This window comes from Euwallacea similis, chromosome 7 (genome assembly GCF_039881205.1).
Source record: "Euwallacea similis isolate ESF13 chromosome 7, ESF131.1, whole genome shotgun sequence".
In the NCBI taxonomy this organism is placed as follows: domain Eukaryota; kingdom Metazoa; phylum Arthropoda; class Insecta; order Coleoptera; family Curculionidae; genus Euwallacea; species Euwallacea similis.
Window position 1 is genome coordinate 5,012,428 of NC_089615.1, and position 24,179 is coordinate 5,036,606.

Sequence of the window (24,179 nt, forward strand, 5' to 3'; positions counted from 1 at the left end):
CTTCTTAAGACCTCATGCAAGTTGCAATTTTTTGAAAGTATATTTGCATTTTCCTTTCCGATCCTAGTTTCAATAAATATTTCGATATTGAAATCCAGAGTTTTATATTCAAATATCAGTTTTTCTAAGATTTAATACTTTTTCCCACTATACTTTTTCAATTGTTTTTAGCACATTTTCAACCTATTCTTCTGTCGGGGTTCCTTCCTTAACAAAGTACCTCGACAACCTGCTACACAAACCATCCAACCAATTGATAAACAAAATCAAGTCGTTAAACAGGATTTTGATGCAGCTCCAAAGAAAAAGTCTAACGGGGTTATGTCCGGAGAGGGGACTGGCCAAGAATGTTCTGAGACTGCAACAGGAGGTTATCTAAGGTCTCTTCCAAGTCCGTTTTAAGTAAAATGGTTATAAAAGAAAGGACCAGTTATTTGATTGCCAAATATTCCACCCCCGCTTGAAACTTAAAGTGATGTGGGTGATGCGCAATCCTGTAGAAACGGAGGTTTCCCCTGTAGTATGCGGATTTCGTCTATTGAAAATTCAATTGTTTCTCATTGAACTCTCATCTGATCAAGTAATTTCATGTAAAAAATTTTAATTATCTGCACATTTCCGCGTGTACCATTTGCAAAATGTTGTTCGGCTTTCGGTATCACTGGCTCGGAGTTCCTAACAAATTCTAATAATTATAACATTTTCCAACGATCATTTTTGGCGTCTTCGGGCAAAAACATGACAAATGGCTTTTTTGATGAAACCGCACCTTTTCTGATCCTTGTTAGATAACTGTGTGTAGTGCAAATTATTTACTCTTACCGCAGGACATGAAGCAGCTCTATGATCTAATAAGTAATTTACGTGAAAGCTCTTCATTAAAAAAAACAAATTATTTATTGCTCAGTCCAAACGTAAGAGAATCGGTCATAATTACATGAGGCAAAAATACATAGGTCATTTTTATTGGCTATTAAACATGATGTCTTTTTTAATAGCTTGGTCGTCTTTTCTAATGGCTCATTAATGGCCTGCCTCATTCATTTCTTAATTGCCCATTGTTTTACCCAGCTGTACCTCTAAAAGGTCAGGAGATATTGCTTTCTGGTGGCCAAATCTATTGTCATTTACTTACTGTAAACCCAATTCCTTATCTTTGGCCGAGCAAAGAAGTCTGCTCGTATCTTAAGGATTTCGCAACTGACTGCAATTATTGAATAATATGTCATACATTTACCCGACAACGAGGTCGTGAATTGTAAGTGGAATTATCAATATACATAATCTAGACTGTAAGCGGTTGATATAATTATTTCAACAGCCTAATCTAGATTCATGTACCGCTGTTAAAGAGGTACTGACTACAATTTCATAAATTTACAGTACATTGTCACGAAATTGCTTTGGCATAAAATATTAAAAGGTTTGTTTAAGGTCATAATGTAGTCAAATATATTGAAGCTATTAGGTTAGAAATCAGTTCATTATGAGGTTACCAAAAACGCTCTATTATTAGCTAATATAAGTAATGTGTTAGGAACTAAGCAATGCTAGAAAAAGGGAAAGTAAAGAGAAATTTTGCTACGAGCGTGGGGTAAAAAGTTTTACCGCACATAAATCAGTGCGAAAACTTTTTGTGGGCATTTAGCATTGACATGCGTGCGATAAGACTCCCACTCTCCAGAATTATTCATAAAAAACTTATCGGACACGTGCTATGTCTTTCCTATGTGAATCTCTTTTACCTTAATGACAATAGAATCATTTTCGCTTTCGTTTTTCATGGTTCCATTTGTATTATTTCCAGATTCTCCTTGATTCTCACATAGCGAGTCTATCAATTTCAACCTTTGAGTCTTTTTTGTCACGAGGAAAATCTCAGCGTCCGGTGTTCTAGCGGCTGGGTAGTGTGGGATTCCCCGGAGCGCCTACCCTCTAGAAACCTCGAGATGAAAGACTCTTCTCCAATGCCGGAACAGGAGGAATATATCGTCAGGGTCGGAAAGGACTGCGAGTAGTTACTATCAACTCCACTCGTCTTCTACTAGTTGATTCGGTTTGAATCATTTCGGATCTATTGTATTTCTTTTCACCCTTCGTGTAAAAAAGAGGCCTTCGTAATGGCTTCATTTCTCCCCATGATCTCCATCTCGATTTGTTTCTTTTCAAGTTGCTGGGCAACGCGACTCTTCCTCCTTTCAATCGCATTGTCTATGTCCTTCTGGTCTTATATCATGTTATTACCGACCCTAATGCATACATTCGACAGAAACTTTTTCTTTTTTCTTCGGCAATGGAAATTGTTCCTGCATGTTTGTGTTTTCTCCCTAGATACTTCTGTTTGCGGTGTGGCATCCATAAGTGCATGCCCGTTTGCCCCGTTCGTCTTGACCTTCTATGACTTTTCTTGTCGAGTTGGCCCCAAGGGCTGGTTTCTGATGATGCATTAAGCCGCTCCTTCGGCAGGCCCGCGTCCAGACACTCCCCGCTTTTACCCATTGTACACCCATCCTTCTGTCTTCCGCGCCTGTTACCTCTCTCCCTCCTCCAGGATTGGTTTCTCGGACTCGAGAGAGGAGGCATCCTCCACCACATGAAGGTGCGAATAAGTCTTTGACCCCCAATCTTTTGAGTCTAATTGTAAGTCATGCTAACTTGCAATTGGTATATTCTAAATTAGTCTTGGTGAATGGTTGTGAGGCCACGTAAGCCTAGTTTGGGGTCAACCTCTGCGTATCTACTCAGTGCTTTATCATATAGTTTTCTTAACATTGAAACTAACTAGAAGAAGACAATAACAAGAACTTACTGTTTTATGCACTTAAATGCAACAAAATGCCTCTGTGCAGTGACTAACTTAACTAACGAACCATTGCATGTGCACAATAACAATATCAATTTTGCAATATAAGTATGATTTAAGTACATTTATCCATTTAAATGATATTTATATTGCCGGTAAGGAACATTTTTAAGCTCGGTCACGGATATTAGCTTAGAAGTAGAAGGCGACTTTCAGCGTTGGTACACAACAAATGTCACGACCATTTACCTTTCCGAAGATAATTACTATTTCATAACGAGAAACATAAGTGAAATTTAATTCTTAAAAAATATTTTATATATTAAACGTTACATGCAATTTATTTAGCGTGTGAGAAGTATACGGGGTGTTTCAAATTTTAGTCACAAAAGTGGGATTTGGGTGATGGTAAAAAAAGATTTTTGTTATTAATTTGTCTCTCCGCGAAATCTAAAAAGCTTTATCTAATCTAAAAAGGGAAACCCTGATTTCATTTTCTATTTTTTTGTCTCTCAACAATATTGTTATTAACCTTGATATCATGCATATCATCCACATACATATATTCAAACGTGTATTTGCTGATTTTCAAAATTTTTGATATACAAACGATGATCCGCATCCGATTATTTTTTATAGACTATTCAGTATTTTGGTGCCTGTTTAGTATCACATAAAAATGTACTAAATTCAAATACATGTCCGTTCCTACATGTTACCCTCTCTGGTAGACAAATATATTGTTACGAATGCAGAGTTCGGATGTTTCCAATAAACTCGCCATCCACCTAAACAGTATTTAGTTACTAGAAAAATTAACACAACTCCAATTCGGCACCTCAAAGTACGAATAAATCACTATTTCAGTACTAATCATATTAATGTCGCATATTATTATCGCGCTTCATTCTTATCGCTACACTAGTCTTGGACCGTCCTCATTCTTAGCAATAGTCTCCTTATATAGCTAAAAGTTCTTTAGCTAGAAGATTCTGCAATTTTCTTACACACATGCGACATTAACATAAACAAATATACTAGAACATTCGACATACATAAGAAACAATAAATCACTCGTCGAGCGCCTACGGTAAATCCCTTTTTTTGTCTCTATATTTTACCTGCGGTGGCCGCCTGCCAGCCGTAACAATATACATCTTCAATATATCATCTAAAATGATTTCCAATTGACAATAGCTTTCTTATTGTAGACATTTTAGCTACTGAGATATAAATTTCATCGAAAATGTATGATTCATGCTACATAAATTCTCCAACTACTAGCATTGATTTATATTCGTTTAAAGAATTTTCTTCGAATGCTTTCTAATTATTAATAATAAAAATAAATAATAGTTATTTGTTTAACAAGTGCAGAAATCGTTACTTTACCGCACGCTGGTTGTGATTAACCGAAGGGGGCCAGGCGAAGTTCGGTCACCATTCGAGGGTATGCTAATTGTATCGTTCTCTGTAAGGTCATTTAACTATTAGCGTGCGATAAAATCTTTAGATCCACACGTGAGGTAAAAGGTTTATCACATGCATGTCAAGATCGAATATTCATAAAAAGTGCATGCTATAAAACTTTTTTTTAAATATGGACCTGGAATTTTTATTTCATATTTCGAAAACGCTTTTTATTCCTGATAGACTCATGTGTAATTTCTTTATATTTATTAACGTTTAGACCTGAATAATTCATCGTCAGACTATTTTTTATTTATCTTTTTAAACTACAGTACATGTTCTACTTTCTTATTAACCTATAATTATCCAAAATGTTCAAAGTATTTCCCATTCTCCCTTAGACATAATCGTACATTTTTTTTTCTGGATATATTTAAGCGTTCTGGGTGTAATGCTTTGGAACGTAAGGGTAGTTTTATTTTTTGAGTCGTCATATTCTCTGATGTGGTTTGTAAAATTTGACTTTTATTATTCCCCAAATAGAAAAATCCATTGGAGTTATATCGGGAAAACGAGGAGTCCATAATATTAATAATGCAATAAATGTTAATAAATGTAAACAAATTATAAATGGGTCTGTTAGGAATAAAAAGCACTTTTGAAATATGAAATAAAAATTTCAGGTCCGTATTTAAAATAATGAAGTTGATAACGATTACTTAGCTATTAAAAGCTGTGCGATGACATTCGATATGTCGCTTTGTAGAAAATAAAAAGTTAAGAAACTTTGTAACTTGAATTTCTTTTCTGTTACAAGCAGTTTACGAAATACGAGAGATTGAAATTTTGGGTCATATTCATGTTTTTCCAAATATTTAGGAAGCCACTGAAAATGTGACAACCTTGTAGCGGTTTTCTCAATGAGCTTTACAAGGGGCAACTTTTATCTAATTTAATCGAAGTTATAACTCTCACCGTTTCGGAGATAGCAATGATAGGCACACCATAAAAAAATACCCTCTATTGTTTTTTGAACTCAAATGTGAATTTTTGGACCATGAATTGAAACTGCAGAATTGATATTTTTGTTCCATTATAATCATGTCCTGAAATGGACTATTGAAATAGAAACGTGCGATTTACGCAACGTGTGAAATGTCCATTACACAAACTCCACCCAGGACAAAAGCAGAGGCTCGGCTTTCGTTTGTTAAAAAAATCATGTTATTATTACATATCTTTAATTTTTCAATTTTTACTTTCTCACACCGTCATTTCCTTCATATGATACCTTCCCAATAATTAAAGATTTTCTCATCTCCTCACTCAAACCTCGATGCAGAATGACCGGATCGTTTGCCCTTTTACATTCTTACGGTACGGTTTCTTGTTCTCATTTTTTATCATCACTTAAATCGTCTCTGTAATAGCCTTCATGATAGGTTAAGGAAACTCGATTGTTTTACGATAATATCCTTTACCAATAAAGGATATCTCTATTATTGCAGTAGGTCTGGTTAGCAGCCATTAGCCGCAGTGTCGGTCCTATATTGTTAAGGTAACGGACTGAATGATGATAAGTGATGTAACTCCAAGAAATCGAGATTTAGCTCTAGTGCACGGTGTGTATCATGATGGGCTTTAAACAACTCCGGGAGGTCAAGAGTGTAATTCATTACAATGAGTCAAAAGGTCAGGCAAAGCAAAGGGTATGTTTACGGCTGCTTACATATACGAGATGCATACGGCATTCTCCTTTTGTACTTTCAGGCACGGTGTATTTTAAAGTCCATCACGATTGTAACCGATTTCCATAAATCTACGTTGATTTACGACTGTGAGCGAAAGAAGAGTATGGTCTTCGAAAATTTGCATTCGTTACTCATACCTAAATAAAAAAACTTTCTTTTATGTCTGCGCAAAAAGAGCGTAGTTCATCCAGTAATGGTATTCCTACAATATTCTAAGAACATTCTTTGAACGAGGTACTTACGTAGGGCATTTTTCTCTTGGCGCCAATATTTATTTTTAATAGACTACACGATGATGTGGACGATAAAATAGTGGAGCTAATTTAAAAGGCTCGCCATCGATATCACAGAAACAAGCTTTTTACAGGACATAAAGAATGTCCTAGGAGACCAAACAACAAACTACACAAAAAGGAGTAAATCGAGTGTAACTTTACGACGTTTATTGCAATTCTTTTGCCAGTTCGTTTCATCTGTAATTTTCTTTGAAAAGTTTTTCTGCATTTTTGCTCCAGATCAACATACACGAACAACACATACAGGGTGGCCCGAACTTAAAGTATCAAACTTCACCAGCGTATTGAATATTTAAAAAAACTCTATACAACATTGGTCGAAACATGCTTCGTACAGAAAATACAGGGTGTCAATTTTTCTCTCCGATGCACTATTCTCGAGTAAGAAAATAAAAACCGTTCAAAGTGCAGTTTTTATTATTGTCTGATAAACAAAAAAAAATAAAGATAAACATAAAAAAATTAAGCATTCCAAGTATTTCGTAAACAAAGTAATACCGAACGTATTTCAAACAAGATGATAATTAGCATGATTTTGTTAATTCACTTGTTTTTCATACTCTTAGCAATCACTCAATCCCACATTCAACAAACCCACAAATCCCATAAGAACCAGAGATGAGCTAATTGCTTCCGTTCGAGCATGTTGTTAAGCTATACGACCAGTGCATATTGCTGAGGCTACCAGAGCAGCCGCCCAAAGATGCAACCAATGTGTTGAAGCGGGAGGCAATTATTTTGAGGCAATTCTAGTTTTCCAATGTTTATGTTTTTTTTGTTCATCATGCAATAATGAAAACTGCACTTTGAACGGTTTTTATTTTCTTACTCGAGAATGGTGCATCGGAGAGAAAAATCGACACCCTGTATTTTCTGTACGAAACATGTTTCGGCCAATGTTGTATAGAGTTTTAAAAAAATATTTTTAAAAGTGCAATACACTGGTGAAGTTTGGCACTTTAAGTTTGGGTCACCCTGTATACAGGGTGTTAATGTTGCCATATTGCGAACTCTTTTCTCGATAAATAATGAAAAAATGTAAACAACAAAACGTTCGTAAACGTCTCATTTCCAAAATACCATCCACAATAATTTACTAATAAACGACATTTCTTTGCGAGAATCCTGGTTTTTAAGATTTTTTTTGAAAAAATTATGCCTCATAAAAATGAATCTGAGCAGGCAATCATGTTCGAATGACCTCAGGCTAAATCAATGAGCGCTCGTTTAAAACAACACAGTTAGTCCACTGTGGTGGACAGCTCCAGCAGTTATGAAATCAATAAGATACGGAATACCGAATTGCGGCTAAAATTTTTGCTTTTAGTAAATGAATTTTTAAAAAACCAAGCAAGTTTGGAAATTGGAATTTTTTCATAATTTATTTCAGAGAACTGTGCTCTCTAAGTTTGTGACATGATTACATTAACGCCCTGTATACATAAAAGAAACGTATACCTATGGTTCTTATAAAATATGCGAGACCATGGCATCTACTGTAATAACATGCATGTGCATATTATGCGGAGCAGCAAATCCACGCATATAGGCAGCTTCAGAGAATTAATGCATAATGTACGCAGTGATGATGATATGAGCAAAAAAGTATAAAAGATCAGCCATTACCAAGCAAAAATTTACAATATACCCGTTGTGTATAAACCCCCCGTTGTGGTAAACATCCCATATGTCCTTGTTATGCGTCAATATTTAGTCCAGATAATTACAATTTTATGAGAAATTGTAAGAGAGAATAACGAGCCCGAAGACAGAACTCCACATCTGCTCAATTGAGAGAAACGAAATCCACTTTTCGGCTTGTTCGATTTTAAGAGGATTAACTGAACGTTTCACAGCCTTTCTTTGGCACTTTTTGGTCAATCTCGGTCAGAATTATAAGAAAAATGACTTGCCCCAAGACATTTTTTTTTCATTTTTATTAACGCATTTTCAATTCGATTAGAACATGAGTTTCAACTCTCCGACTCATCCAAGTTTTTGCGGGGAATCCCCTTCGGGTCGGTAATTTGTGGTTAGCTATCGATCAAAACCTGTTGTGCGCTAAAGTGGGCGAGGCTGCAGAAGTTGATCTGTCTGATCATCGCAGATGCATCCCGGATCATACCACAAGTGGAGCTCAGCGTCTTTCGCTGCGATTTCTGGAACTTCCAATCTACATTGTGTCTCTGAACGTAGTGCCATAAATTCAACCACTTATTCTAGCTCCCAAAATATGATGAAAACTTCATATAAACATTTATCGAAAGCCGCTTCGTTTTCGATATACAGGATGTGGCACTATGTTCCGAGACACCTTGTAGATCAAGGGGCTTCTCATCGAAGAAATAAAGACTACATATCATAGAAGCAAACACTATGAGAAGCCGGTTCTTCGAGGACCACTGGGCTCGATTGACTGAACATTCTAATCGTACTGCCGCAGTACAACAGCTCGAGGGAACAACTAAGGAAGAAACACCCCTTTGGAGTAAACATTCCAAAGGGAGATGGATTTACGTTGGAATGTCGTCAATCGCCATGTCACCAACAATTAGATTTGGCTTACTGGCAAATCCCTAATAACTGATGATACAGAGTCGCTGAGAGCCGGAATATGCAGGGCTGCCCGCAGGGGGGCCGAGTTCTTCTCCCTTGGAGACTATACATACCTTTCAAGCCTAGATTATTGTTATACTCAAGCTAGTCATCCAAGAGGAAGTTAGATAATAATGAAAAATAGTGAAGCGAGAAATTTCTGTCTATTCTGACGGTCATGCGGTCCTAACAGTTGTCTGCAAGAGCTAGATAAGTCCAAAGATCGTGCAGATATAAGGAAATCTTCTTCAGAAGCGACAGGCACAAAGAGAGTCGTCCTAAGATGAGGCGCTTGTCACAGGGGTGTTGATAGAAATGAACAGGCGTGGTTCGTCATCCTGTGGGTTAGTCTAAAGCATGGGAAGTCCGGCAATACAAGGCCGAGAGCGAGCCATAGGGCACACCTGCCCTAGTTATTAACAAATCAAATATTTTACCTGAACTGTATCCATTAACGATATTATGCCTAGTCATAACCTGGCAGGCAAGATTGCCCTCATTCCACTTTGCACAGTATAATATCACAATGGACGCAGTCAAAGGCCTTCGACAAGTCATAGAAGATCGCTGCGGAATATTTCCTTATGTTAAGTATCTATGTTGGTTTTATGTTCATACCTACATGATTTTCATTCCAAATTGCATTGTTTCAGCTTTACCATTTTCAAGGTACTCGCATTGAAGCTTTCAAATCGGTTTAGAGCGGTACCTAGGATCGATAAGAGAAGATGCTATCCAGCAACACCTCTAAAACAACTTTTTGAGCAAATTATGAATCAAACTGAATGACGAAATTAATTATTGTTCCGAATCAAATTTGAGGCAACAGTTCTGGCTTAACTTGATGCAAATAACACTGAAGTAAAAACTTTTGATAATCGTTACTGATTAGAATTTCACGTTGACAGCTGGTAGCTTCATCAAAAACTGCCTACACTCACGCAACTTTCTTATCAAGAGGTCAAGGAACGATTTTTCTTTGAATTGAAAACAAACCTCCTTCGCAGGCGAGGCAGACTAAAGAAGTCGCAGGATATCCTTCCCACCTTTCCTTACGTCACGACATTGTCTCCTGCTGCAATCTGTAATGCAACAACGTAGCCAGCGGCCACTGGCAGTACGTTTCGAGTCAGTACTGCCGAGAAAGGAACCCGACGCAGCCACGGGTACCGTACCGCGCGTTCTGTGTTTCGCGGTCATAGGAAGTCGTACCGAAGGTACCACAATTTGCGCTGCCTCTTCTTGCAGGTCAGCGCTGTCAAACCTGATTTGGTTTTACTCCGTTTTTGGTCATTTTAACCGTTCTGAGTAGTGTGAAGTCGTACAGCTGGCAACTGAAGGAATATGATCTAGGATATTCGTAGATTGCGTACCAATCTATAGCCTCGTGTAAGTGTGAATATCTGTGCCTTTCTACGATTTTTACCGGGCCGCGATTCGGTTCCACCGATTGGTTCAGGCTTAATTAATTTAATGATTTATTCAGTTCATGGTAATGGTTCATTTAAATTATCCAGTCCAACAACCTCCGAGCTTTAATAGGTTATAACATTATGAATCAGCGAAGAAAATCGCTTGAGGAAGTTTCTATATTGAAATTTGAGAAGTTATTAAGTTTTTTGCCCTATAAAAATTCTATATTGGCGCGGTGCGCGTCCTCACTGCAATCGAAATTTTCCAGTGATCGAAAATTGGATTATTAAAATCCATTACAATTTAAAATCGAACCAAACCATCCAGATTGCGAACGTAAGAAGAAAGTTATCAATTTTTTTTTGCTTCAGGTTGTAGACTCCAGAGCCCGCACTGGAGCAGATGGTTCCCTTCAGGCACAAGCCAGTAGACAGCTGGAGGTGTTCCATAGTCGGGCAGCAGGATCCAGGTTGCAGGTAGTCAAAACCACGACAGTAAGCAGCAGTAGGTGGTCTGGAAAAGCGGAAGAGCCTAATAAAAGACTGGAATTTGAAGATTTGCAGGTTGGTTGAATAGTTAACCTTTGAAAGAAAAAAAAATCCGTAGAAAAAAATTTGTATTGAAATTAAAAAGTATTTGAAATAAATTCTTCTCCATGACCTATATCCTCCACCCATGGCTCAGAGCGTGACAATTACTGGGTTGGAGTGGTTCTTCCGTATGTGCCGATCCAGGACTGTCCTGCATTAACCCATCTTCCATAAATGGGTTAATCGCCGCTCTTCCTCTTAGTTTTCTTTCATTTTTGGTTCTCTCTAAACGGAGCGAATTTCCTCCCCGATCCTTAGGTACCTCGGCGTTGCAATCAAAATCATACATTGATGAAAACTCATACATTAATGAGGGTCATTAATAAATGATTTTGTAAGCATTAAAAGAACTTGTTTATACTCAGTCGATTGAAATGAGCCTAAACCGCTCTAGGATAAAATTGACTTATACGGACTATCAGGTGCTACCAAATTAGTTTTAGTAGATTGATGTACGATATCTGTCGATTCCAACATCGGCATAATTTTCACTTTCAGTATGGAATCTTAACGATACGTCCGTGCTTAGGTTTATGAAACTATAAATCCAGCCTTCATCTATAAACTGAGCTCGAAAAGTTAGCTTAACTTCTTAACGATACGTTACGTAGATGTACCAACCAGGATTTCATTAAGCGGTGCTTTCCGTCACGATCTGATAAAAACCATTAAAATTCAAACGCAATTTCACGTGATGAACTGGAGGTATTCTCAATGCATATTAAAAGATTTTTGCCATTAATAAAGTTATAATATAATTTAAAGAAATAATCAATTTATTGATTTTTCTCACTCCTTGACGCTACGTCTAGCGGCTTACGTTGACGAAACCATAAATCCAGCATTAAGCTGGATATAGACTACGCACTTTTTAACGTAAGTCGTAAGACGTATCGTTAAGATTCTGTACTGCATGTTCTATTGATTTTAGAATGGGCAGATATCACGTCTTACCGTTGAGCGTAAATGCTAACGACACAATAGATATGTTTATTCTTCCTTTGACTTAACGTTACGTCTTGCGGCGTACGTTAACGAACCCGGGTTTCCTTACTTCTTACTTAATCTTTTAATTATCTTGCGAGTTTTGCTTTAAATTCGCCGTAAATCACCTAAACTTTCCATTACTAAATCCGTTCGTCGTGTCGGCTTATTTATTTTAATCCGCAAGCTATTTTTCATTGAATGTAATTTAAAAATCCACTGCAAGTGAACACTATCGAAAGGTTTACTTAACAATGACTGTGTTTACTAGACTGTAACCGAAACTTTTCCTAGCTGGCAAGGAGCTTACACTCCATCTTCGATTAACAGCAATAGCGATTTTCTCGTAAAATATTCAAAGTGCCCCACGTGCAATTTGAGGAATCCAAAAGAAGACCATTTGTGCAGGTAGTAGAAGTCAAGTGTGTGCTCGTTCGAAATTAGGAAGTTGACTCAATGTTTCACGAGAAATTACCTGCATGCCAAATACGCCATGTGGAACGAATGCTAATGAAAATGCAAACTGGAGGTGACTAATAGTAGCCATTATTGACTCAAATATGCGAAGATTATTCTAATTACTCAGTTTGTCTGATACTTTTCATCTAAACGGTCATATATTTTGCGTTTCAGCTCCCTCTGAACCCTCTAGACCTGTCGTCTCAAAAATCCAAGGCCTCAGTAGGCCGCAGCGCACACAGACGTCCTCCTACCAGACACCCCAAGACCCAAAACTTCACTTCGTCCACCTTCGCAAGTGATCTGCATAGCCAGCTGAGGAACGCCCATTTCACTGCCGCGGCGAACTTACACCGAGTATCCAGATTGTGCCACCAAATCCACGAATCTGCAGTTCGGAACGCGTTCGGGAAAAAATCCCCCTCGGTATCTCCTCGTGGAAGTGCCGATGGTAGTGCGAGTGGTGTAGAAATTACGGAAATTGAAAGCAGTAGTGACCAGAATTCGCATTCTAATCTGTCGCGAACTAAGAGTAATAGTAGTGAGGGCGTCCAGCAAATTCCGGAAAAGGAGTCCAACGCCAAGAGTGACCTGGAGGACTTGGAACAGCTGCAAAGCTGGAGGAGGAACTCCAAGGTTCGGCGAAGTTTGCCGTTTCCGAAGGCAAGTTCTCCTAGTACCTCCAAGGCTACTCTAACAGATTTGCCAGAAAATGGCGTCAGCGTAAAGAAATTGAGGGATGAGTTGGAGAAGGGGAGAAGATTAACCACAGCTCTAAGGAACAATTCTATTTCTGCCGACTTAAACGCCTTGGATAACATTATTCAATCAATATCAAGCGCCAGCTCCATAGAGCGCAGCTCTATAGACGATAATTTAGACGATCTCACTGAAAAAGACCATGCAACTAAAACTAAACCAAAACGAGAATCATTTGTAACAGCAGAATCTTTGCAGGAAATCAAAGGAAGACTTCGTAGAACCAGCTCTCCGGCAAATGATATTTACATGTCCAAGCAAGAAGACAGCGACGATGGTATAGGGAAAGAAGACTCCAAACTAAGCGCAATTGCTGCTCACAATCAAGTGAAGTCCTACATATATGGTATGGAAGACATGCTGCAAAGCAAAAAGTCTGTAATCGGAACTGGAAGTCTTGAGTCTCGCTCCAAGTTCTCCAATGGCTCTAACAATAACAAGAACGAAGATTGGTATAATCGCCGGAAATCGTATGGGTTTGAGAAGGTGCATGGCAGTGAAGAGACTTCTGCAAAATCCCTAAAAGATAAGACTTTTGTGGAATCGAGTACTGATAGCGGAATATGTCGCTCGAGCGAAATAATGGTGGTTCCAACTGCAACAAGAGCCAACAAAGAAACCAACGGTCAATACAACTCGGAGAGTGAAAGTGACGTAGAAAATAAGTTTAGTTCAATTAGCAAAGCACTTAACGGGATCAATTACGGTAATGTCCGAAAGATGACTAGCATTTTTAGCCAGGAGGACAAAAGTTCAATTTTCAGCAGACAGTCTGAAGAGGCTTGGAATAGGCGGCTCAGAGATAACGACTTTAAGAAAAACGAACTCAAATCAACAACCATCACCATACCCATAGTCAAAAACAACAACATTGTGGACTTGTCTTGGAACGATGAACCCGAAAAAGACACAAAAAGGCATTCAATAGCTCTCGACGGATCAGATCCCTACAAAAAGGACAAAAACGAGCTTATAGAAGATGGAATTAGAAGAGCGAAGAGGGTGGAGTTTTGCAAAACTGAGGTTCATTTTGCCGCAGAATCTGGAAAAGTCAACATAGTAGAAACTGACGAGAAGCCTCCCCCTACCCAGAACTTTAGGCGAAGGCGCAGGAATTCTGGCATTAGTACTGATTATCCTGAGGATTTTAACAAAAACGGCCTTCCCATGCTGCATTTCGGAGACAGTTCGTATGAAAAAACCATGTTTGGCGTTAATGAAGACCAAGAAGTGGAGAACATTAACTCAGATGCGATCACTGAAGACTACAAATCCGCCGAACAAAACTCAGTCCCCTCAGCATTTAGCGTGGTGACTGTAAATAGCACTAGAGACTTCAATAATCACTCCGAACCTTCAGAAGAAGAGAAAAGAGACTGGATTTCAGAGAGTGATAACCTAAAGGGAATTCTCAAGAATAAACCCATAAAACCGAAACCTTATCACTTAGGTGAAACTCATCTTAATGATTCCGACGAGGATAGCAACAAATGGGGGGTACGATTGAGACACATTCCTAGGGAAAGTCCCACTATCTGGAAATCCACAGTAACGGTCCGTAATATATATCAAAATAATCCAGAAGAAACAAACGATGAAGCAAAAACGAACGATCTACCGGAGTTCCAGAAACTTCTACGAAACTTACGACCGACCACGAAGAAGCCCGACTATTTATCGGACAACGAGAATCGCTACTCGGATAGTTTCGCCAATATACGAGTGGTGCCGGCAGCTAAGGACAATCGACGATCATCTTGGTCAGTGGCGGACCGAGTGATAGTGGACGAGGAGATTCAAGGGAGTAGGGGGTATTCGACAAAGGTGAATTTTGGGGAAGGTCAGGCGACGGTGGTTCAAAATGACCAATCCACTTGGCCGCGGATGGAGAACTTATCGAAGGGTAAGGAAGATGGTTTGATTAAGGATTGTTTGTGCGATTTAGAGTGAAGGGATGGGATTAGTACTGTATTGGTGTGGAGCTACTAACTTTCTCATAACCTAACAATCATTTTCATTATCTATATTTCTTACACAGCGCAACATCACTATAGGCGTCTAAATGGGGACACTCACACGAACCTTCTGGGGCAATTTTCATTCCCCGGGTCTATTACAATAAAATAACAAGTTTTCTTCTCATATCTCATTTTTTACACAAAGAAACAATGGAGAACATTCTGATATATGATTTTTAAATCCTTTCGAGGAGGCCGTATAGGTTCTTCTACAGAGTGTCGCATAGTTCAAGGTACACATCTACCAAATATTAAGAATTGTGAGGGGAGTTATCCTTTTCTTAATAAGTTGATAATACATTATTTTTACATCCAGTTCAATTTTAGTAAGGACAATGTAGCCTTCAGTAATATAAATTCCGAGGATGCCACTTGTTTTATGGTCTTCCTGAGGATTCTGTACTTCCATAGAAAGGCTAAAAATGAACGTATAATATCCCCATCGCTCCAATTCTAAGCGGAATTTCGAGCTGACTCGTGGAAATCCGTCTTACTCATCTCCCTCATGATGTATTTGGTCTTGGAAAGGTTCCATTATTCGTGAAGCCTCGTAATAATATCTAATGCATGTCCGAAATTATCTTTTTGATACACTTCTTTGGTTCCCTTCAATGGAAATTTTTCCCATCACTCCTCCTCCCATTCCTGTTTTTTCCTAACTAATTTTTCTTTTTCGTCGCAGCGATTCAAGTGACGAAAGATTTGAACTTGCTCTTGAAAACATTCCGTTGTCCGCAGGACCTCGTAATAATTGAGTTGCAGGCTCGAAAAGTCCCTTTTAGCTCACTTCTGCCATCCTCCTTTTTCATTGGTAATTTAGGAACCTATTTGGGTATGTCTAATTTGTGACTGGTACCAGATTTTTAATCAAGAATCAGAAATTTTACTTCATGAAGAAGAGACTTCCAGAGAACAGGACTTCTTATCATGACTCGGAGAGTTTCACTCAATTCGCTTTCGGACTCTTTTTTCGAAGATGATTTGGGAACCTCTTGAGAAGTGTCTAGTTTGACAGTAACAAGAGATTCATCATGAAGAATTGGAACTTTCTTATGATGAAAGGAAGGTTGCCTGTCATGCATCGAAGATACGTGAGGATGAATGGAACTTTTCTTACCACGATAGGTAGATTTTAAATCAATGATTGTTTCAAGCTTTTTTTGTTTCGGGATTTAGGAATCTCAGCAGAGGTGTGGGATTTGACAGAAACAGCAGATTTATCATCACGAATATAAGAGATTCCGCTTGATGATAGGGAGATTTTAAACGATGAGTTCAGGTTACTCTTTGTTAAGCAATTTAGAAATCCGTTATAGTTGTGCGGTTTGTCAGCAGTATTGTACTCGTATATAATGCACATCATCCCCTCAGGAGAATTCGCTTGGCTCCTGATGCAAACTTTTCCTTCGAGAACGATAGCCGTCATATGCTCGTCCAATAATATACTATAAAGGACCTAAATCAGCCCACGCATCCAAAACTCTCTTACCAAAGGTCGTTAGAAACTTCCAAGATTTTCTGAATTTTCTCTAATAAAATCCCTTTCATTAATTAGGAACATTCAGAGAACCTTTTGATTCCAGCATTCTGAAATATACAGGGTGCATCGTATCATCATAGAGATATTTCAGGGGGCGATAGTACTCTGCAAAATAATAAAAAACGCTAATAGACCCATGGTCAAAAACGCACCATTTTCCATATACAGGGTGGCAAAGCTTCACATTTTACGTTTTTCTCGTGTATGTGTTGAACTAAATGTGGAAAATTTCGTACACTGATTGCCTTTAAGAGCCTCTACAACAAATTGTCAAAATCATCGGTAGCCACATTATGGGGTGTTATGTTTTTTCGAGTTATGTACTATTTTATGCTTTGTATCTTTTTTAGAACACACGTAAAAAATGGGCGTTTTTGGCCATGGATAAATTAGTATTTTTTTATTATTTCACAGAATACTGTCGCCCCTTGAAACACCTTCATGGTGATATGTTACAGCCCGTAAGCCACTCAGTGATGGTTTTTTATAGGAAACTATAACAATGTTCTTATCAAAAGCTGCAATATCCTTTACTCCTACAAATATGAATTTTATAGTATTTATCTGGAATTTTTATTGTTTTGAATTGAATAAACTCACCGTGAAGTACCGCCATAACAAACTTGCGATCATGTCGGTCAAGGTACCTACACCAGATCACCGTTTTTCCTTTACGTATAAACTTACATGCTTCCTGTATTATACAACACTATTTTATACAATTGTTTCTAATCATTTTAATTGCTTAGTGTGTCCGTGATTCAGTCCTTAACAAAAGTAGGTGTGTGTAATGGTGGTTGGTATAACATTATTCCCTGGATGTTGCATGTAATCTTTGACTGTACTAGTTTGCGGCTACCGATGTAATAACGATTTCCTGATGATGTGCTTACGAAGAGAAACGCAGAAAGGCGCTAATAAATGTTATTGGATTATTGATTCCGACCATGACAAACAAACCAGTTTAATTAATTACTTTTGCAATAGAAAGACAAGTTTTTTGTGCTATTCGTCATTGGCGGATACTTTTGCACTGAATGATTTACAATTTTCTTCTTTAGAATTGACGATAATTCATAACAAATCAGGAAGGGGATGGCAGAAAAGTTTGTCAATTCTCGATTTTGAGCTAAATTAAACGGTCAATGCTCCTCATTCTGTATCGACACGTGATTCTCGTTTGAGATACATTCTATAGGTACCCACAGCTAACCGTAGGCCTTGTAATTTAATTATCGAAATACACCCAAGGTCTTTATAAATGATAATGTAAGAAATAGTTGACTAAATTTGAAACAGTTAGGCGTACCCACGGACTGGAAGCGGTTAACATTCACTGTTACATATATCGAAGCGAGAAACTGTACCTACCTTGATATAAGTAGATAGAAGATCGTGAAAGATACCCAAGTTGCTAGTAATTATCAGGCATGGGTTTATTACAATTATTGTTATAGTTTTTATTGGGTTAACAAGTGCAGCAGATGGTGACCGTAAGAGCTTCTTTTCTAGGTGAACTTGGCCATTTCGCCATTTCACACACTACCACAGTTTATTTAAGATTGCTTGATGTTAGAAAGTGCCTTCAAGACAAAAATCACATTTTTCGCTACATCTTTATCGACCTGAAGAGGAATAATTAACGTCACGTGCGATTATTTAGTACCACTGCGGCTCCGCCTGTAGAGCCTCAATCCGTCCTGCAACTCCCTAAATATTTATTTTACAACGCGAAAAAGTAGCAAATTTACTGCCGTAACGACACATAGCCGAGTCCAAGACCAAGGCTGTGAAGTAAGCTAAGGCTGTGATTGATTGAACTCCGGCGTGGTAAACCTGCAATATGGACGCATACGAAAGACAATCTCTAAGCCTACACACTAGGCACAAAAACTATTAAGTTTATAAACAGATGATAAGGAGCTATGAACAGAACAGTTATAGGGGATTTGACCACAGATGAAAGCCTTGCGAAGTTCCATATAGGTTTGCTCAATCTAACTGTGTAGGCTCGAAAAGAGTAAAACAAAGGTGGTAAAAGTCTGAATAGGAATTTCAAAAACTGTAACAGGCATGAAAAAGACATAAAGTATTTTGTAAAATTCAAACCTTGGGATGTAGGTATCTTCTAAATTGTGGCTGTATACTGTGAAATTTGAAAATAAAGAATGCCCTGTATATGTATGTGCTATCTTCCTGTATAAACCAGACGTCATTCCCTTCGAAAAGGTGAAACCGTCAAGATACTAATTCTTCAACCTACTGTAAAGTATTTGGCTATAGCTACAATCTTCTATCTTAGTCCATACCTTTGTTTTGCCACGAGGAAAATTTTCAAAAGACACCCAGCCTGAGGTTCTGGCGGCCAGGTAGGGTCAGATTCACCGATGCACCTACCCACGGAAAACCTTAAGATGAAAGAACCTCCTCCAACTCTCGAATTGTCCCTGAGGAATATATCATCAGAGTCGGAGAGGATTGCGAGTAGTAGCTACTATCTACTCCACTCGTATTCTGCTAGTTGATTCGGTTTGAGTTATTTCGACTCTATTGTACGTCTTTTCGCCCTTCGTGTAAAAAAGAGGCCTTCGTAATGGCTTCATTTCTCCCCATGATCTCCATCTCGATTTGTATCTTTTCAAGTTGCTGGGCAACACGACTCTTCCTCCTTTCAATCGCATTGTCTATGTCCTTCTGGTCCTGTATCATGTTATTATCAACCCTAATGTATACATCCGACAGAAACTTTTGCTTTTTCTTCGGCAATGGAAATAGTTCCTGCACGTTTATGTTTTCTCCCAAGATGCTTCTGCTTGCGATGTGGCATCCATAAGTCATGCCCGTTTGGTTTCTTCATCTTGACTTTCACTCCAAGGGCTGATTATGCAATAGGTCGTTCCTTTGACGAACCCACAACCAGGCACTCCTTCGAGTTCAATGGGTTTCACCCTTTGAATACCCATCCTTCAAGCCTTCCGCGTTTATTAGCTCTCTCTCCCTCTTCCGGGGGTTGATTACCCGAATTAGGAGGAGGAGGGCTCCAGGGGTCACCACATGTAGGAGCGGATAAGTCTTTGACGCTCTTCTGAGTCTGTACCTTCTAGATGCCTCTATTCTCACCGCATTTGTTGGCTATTAGCGCATTTGATTCAGACATTTCGGAGGGTTGCCTCGTTCCTATCGACTCTTAAACTAGCCTATATACGTTTTTGTATAGTTTTCTCTCATGCGTTTTTATTTAGCACAATCAATACAATTTGTGTTAATTATTAACGTTCTCTCTTTCATACGTCCCGCATTACAAGAAGCTTTACGAGATCCTAAGTTTGAATAAACTGCAGTTATTTCAATACATAGGATGCATGCCCTCGTGTTTTCATGCTTTTATGCCCACACTCGGAATACCTATTTTAATGCTCAGACTTTATTAATGATGTACTTACCAAGGTTAATACTAATTCAACATCATTATCTTTAATAACGCTAATACTATTATAATTATTATGGTATTATATGATTATTGAATGAAATTAACGTTTACGTAAAACTATAAAATCAAATACTAATTTTAGCACATTTTTTCCGTTATTGTACAGGTGTAAATGGAATGAATAATCAATGAAAGTATTCAGGGCCAATTCAATTCCAACTCTCTAAAACGTGCATTAGGGGAAAGTCGAATGAACCTAAAAGAAGGAAACATATTTTCTGTGGCAAAGCACCTTCACGTACATTTGATATTGAGAAAACTCAAAAATTTACTTTTGAACACAGGAATTCTCTTTGTTAATAGCATTTTTTAATAGGAAAATAGAGAATTAGGCAGCTGCAATAGCTTATTCTATAATCAGATTCGCTACCTAAACCCCATTGAATAACTGTAACGTAATATTAAGGATCCACGAGGGATTCAAAAGACTTTTGTTGATGGGGGAGGGTTTTTCTGTTCGCTCAAAAGTTCTTTTTATACAGCGAATAAGTCGCATTAGAATTTTTTTCTCATTTTACATTAACCATGCTCATGTCTTAATTTAACACGAAACGAGAAACGATTCATTTTTGAGATACAAGGTATGGATCAGTAATTCCTATAAATTACTTTCAAAGGCGCATCTACAGCCGAAGAATTCAAAAATGTGCTCGGGAACCCGCTTACCCCAAGTTCCCCTATTGACTGTAAGAAAGCGTTTTCTGTAATTTAAAAAGTTTACTTTTGCAGCCAGTAAGAACCGGAAAGTACAGATCAGAATTAAGGGTATTGCTAGATTTTAATTGGTACGGCAATGACTTTTAGAGTAAGCTTACTAAGTGTAGTAACTCTGTTCAACAGGACAAATTTGCATTTAAGTACTGTAGTAAGCAAACTAAAAAGGGAGGGAAAAAGGAATCTCCCGTAATTGTAGCTCAATCTTAATTAAATATGGTCCTAATTCCAAAATATCATCCTGTAGATTTTAGAAACTCGATGTCGGCTTATGTAAGCAATATCAAAGTTCGAAAAAACATCTTCAAAAAGTAAGAATTTTGGAAAATATGTTAAAAAAACACCTTGATCGACCACACCCTATTACGTATGTCAAAAACGAACATGTGTACATTTGCCCGAAAATAGGATTTTTTTGAGTCACCCTGTATTTTGAAAAAAGCCCTGAAATAACGTATCGCGAACAGCCAAACAAGTATCAAATAAGAAGTAGTAGTAAGTAGTGTACGTATGACTCTATTGTATCATATTATACAAATTGTAGTGTACCTTTCGCTATTTTTGTGCATGAGATATCTCCCACCTCTTCAGTAGCGTAGACCAATTAACACCCTAGTGGAATGTGCGTATGGAAACTGTAGGATGCCGACCCATCAATCCGCATTTTTCTTGTAAATATACATTTGTTCACCAACTTGAGTGTAAATAATTATTGGCAAATCCCGAATTATTCCAGACTCCAGACAAATCTTAAACAGAGGATTAGTGGTGCGGATTGGCAGGCAAGATTCCGCCTCCAAACACACGGTATGCTCGAAAATGACCACCACTAGGGAGCAAAACAACATTACCACCACCACCAAAATCACCATAGATCTTTCCCCCTCGCCACCAACGACTGATAAACGATTCATTTACACCAAATATAAACGATCTCAAAACTCACTGCATAGCTTTAAGTCTACACCACTGGTGCTCAACACGCTCAAAGGGCAAAAAGAGGCTGTCGGTAAAATTCCTCAGCAACTCGAGGTAGTAATTTCTTGGTATTCAAGGTTGGTTCAATAATCAGTTTTGTCCCAAAGGCATTAAAGAAGCTCTATGAGGATGTTCGGAGCGATGAGGGAGACAGCGATGCTGATAAGGAGGTGCAGCAGCTGCTGAGTCGGGTATCTGAGAAAGATCTCAGCAGCATAGATAGCGATGCCAGCACCGTTGTTTCGGGAAGTTGGAGTCGGATGAGGGCATTCAAAAACATTTCCGAAATGGAGAGGAATAGTTTTAAGAAACCCACACTTAAATTTGATCTCAATTGCACTAATAAAAGTAAAGGTACACTATAATTTTGCCGCAAAATTTCCCCTGCAAAAAATGTTGCTTAACGATCTTTTTATGATACTTTCAGATAACCCAAACTTGCCAAATTCAGCCATCGAGCCGCATAAACCCAAAGCTACCTACAACAAATATAGTATACACGCCAATAGTAGCAAGTACTCTCCAGTAGTTTTAAGGAAAACCATTCCATTAAAGTCGACTGACCCTCAAGAACTGATTGAGAGCGTGCCGTCGAAGTTAGTCAATAAGAAAACTGAAAGCTCAACTTCAAATAGTCGTAGCAAATCGCCATCTAGGGAATTTAGAAACTTGCCAGATCCCAATTTGCAAGCTAAATGTGTGAGTGACAAAGCCGTTTTGAGACAGCCGAAACAGTCGGAAATGACTTACTTTGGGCTTGGCGCGAAGGGCCTGAAAACGACGAAAGAGCAAACCTACTCGCAGAAGCCCGACCTTTTGCAAAACCATAAACGAACAGTTTCGCCTACTGGTAGGGTCGGTAAACCTAGGAAACCAACACCTGAGAAGGAAATGGATGCCGAACATATTTATGAGAACGTGAATCCTGGTAAAACTACGCTGAAATCGCAACATATTCAGAACAAAGACTTTGATTCTACCATTCTGGATGAACTGACCAAGGCAGCGGATCAGATTTTACAGGTACGTATCTATGATCATCTCATAATTTTTCTAAAGAAACTTGCAACCCCCCAAACGCAATAACCTCCAAGAATTTTAAGCGAAAAAAGTCGGGTGACCATCAATAAAAGGCAGAATTGTTGGAAATGATGGCAAAAAGTCAAGCAAAAACTCACCCTGTATATTTATTGACAGCTTCATTGCAAAAATCGACTATTAAAAAGAAAATTTACCTAGCTCTGTGGGGTGCCCATGGAATTTATGTGTCAAAATCGTACACAATAATAGCAACGCTCAGCAGATGTGGGCAATTTTTACAATAATTTAGAAAAAGTAACTAAAGATACCACTTTTTGGTCCCCCTGTTCAGAAAGAATATCAAGTTTCACTACCGCTCGGTTGATGACACCATCAGGTGAAACTGAAATATAAATTCAACTTCACCATTTTGACAGGAAACATTTCTTGATTCCTAACATTTCCTATCTCGTGATACTTTAGATGTGCCCAGGTCCCCGTCTTCAGTCTCAAAAGAGCACTCAGTATTAATAGATAACTTTTCGTCAGAACCATGTTGAGAATATTCCTACTTTCCTCTCGAAACTTACTATTTTTCCTGCCACCTCCATTGAGATTTTTCTGATTAGCAGCACCCCATTTTGTAGAGAACCATAATCTCATATCGTTTGCAGGCTGTGAACGGTTATACCTCTGAAGACTGTCAAAACAGACTGAGCTCTGACGAAGAAGAATTCCGTAAACCCTTAGACACCATATCCGAAACCAGATCCTGGAAATGCTACAACCAGGACCTGGAGATAAGAAATCAGCAACGTATGAGACCAACCTTGGCCAGTGCGGCCAAAATAAAGGTGAAGCGAACTTCGTCTACGTCTTCCGTGGAGAGTTTATCCAAGGATCGAAAGAAGGTTTCTTCGACTGAACGGAAAATTGCTGCAGGTATTAATTCATTTCCCACAAGCTCTTAAATTCATTCACTAGATAATTCGTTCTCAGTTCCAACTGCAGCAACTAAACCAGTATCCGAGACCACAAATAAGAAAAAAGGTACCGGTGATGTGAACTCCTCAAAATCATCGACGAAGGCCAGAAGATTGCAAAGGGCCTCGAGTAGGGAAGCTCTGTTACAGTCTCATGGAAGCTCCTCGGAAGATCTTCCAACCAACGTAGAACTTCCAGTGAGGAAGCCCAGATTGGTAAAGAAAACTAAGGCAACTCAACTAACTATTAGCAGTGGGATTGAGCTTAAGAAACCTGTGCGGAAATCTAGGGAGGAGAAGGCAACCGAGAGCAATAAGAGTGAGTCGAGGTAAAATTGTTAAAGTTGAATGAAATGGGGATTTTTATTAATGGAGG

General features: G+C 38.5%; 1 protein-coding gene across 3 annotated transcripts in view; it reads left to right on the forward strand.

The window, feature by feature from the left end:
* Positions 1-24,179, forward strand: part of LOC136410069 (serine-rich adhesin for platelets) — a 57,839-nt gene that overhangs the window by 29,268 nt on the left and 4,392 nt on the right. For 2 of the 3 annotated variants that reach the window (XM_066392000.1, XM_066391998.1), the window contains exons 3-9: positions 10,640-10,831; positions 12,476-14,963; positions 21,559-21,854; positions 21,908-22,154; positions 22,228-22,823; positions 23,495-23,762; positions 23,820-24,132. In XM_066392000.1, coding sequence (XP_066248097.1) covers positions 10,640-10,831; positions 12,476-14,963; positions 21,559-21,854; positions 21,908-22,154; positions 22,228-22,823; positions 23,495-23,762; positions 23,820-24,132 — 4,400 coding nt within the window. The remainder of the gene's footprint in view (positions 1-10,639; positions 10,832-12,475; positions 14,964-21,558; positions 21,855-21,907; positions 22,155-22,227; positions 22,824-23,494; positions 23,763-23,819; positions 24,133-24,179) is intronic. The other variant, XM_066392001.1, reaches the window with a different exon arrangement.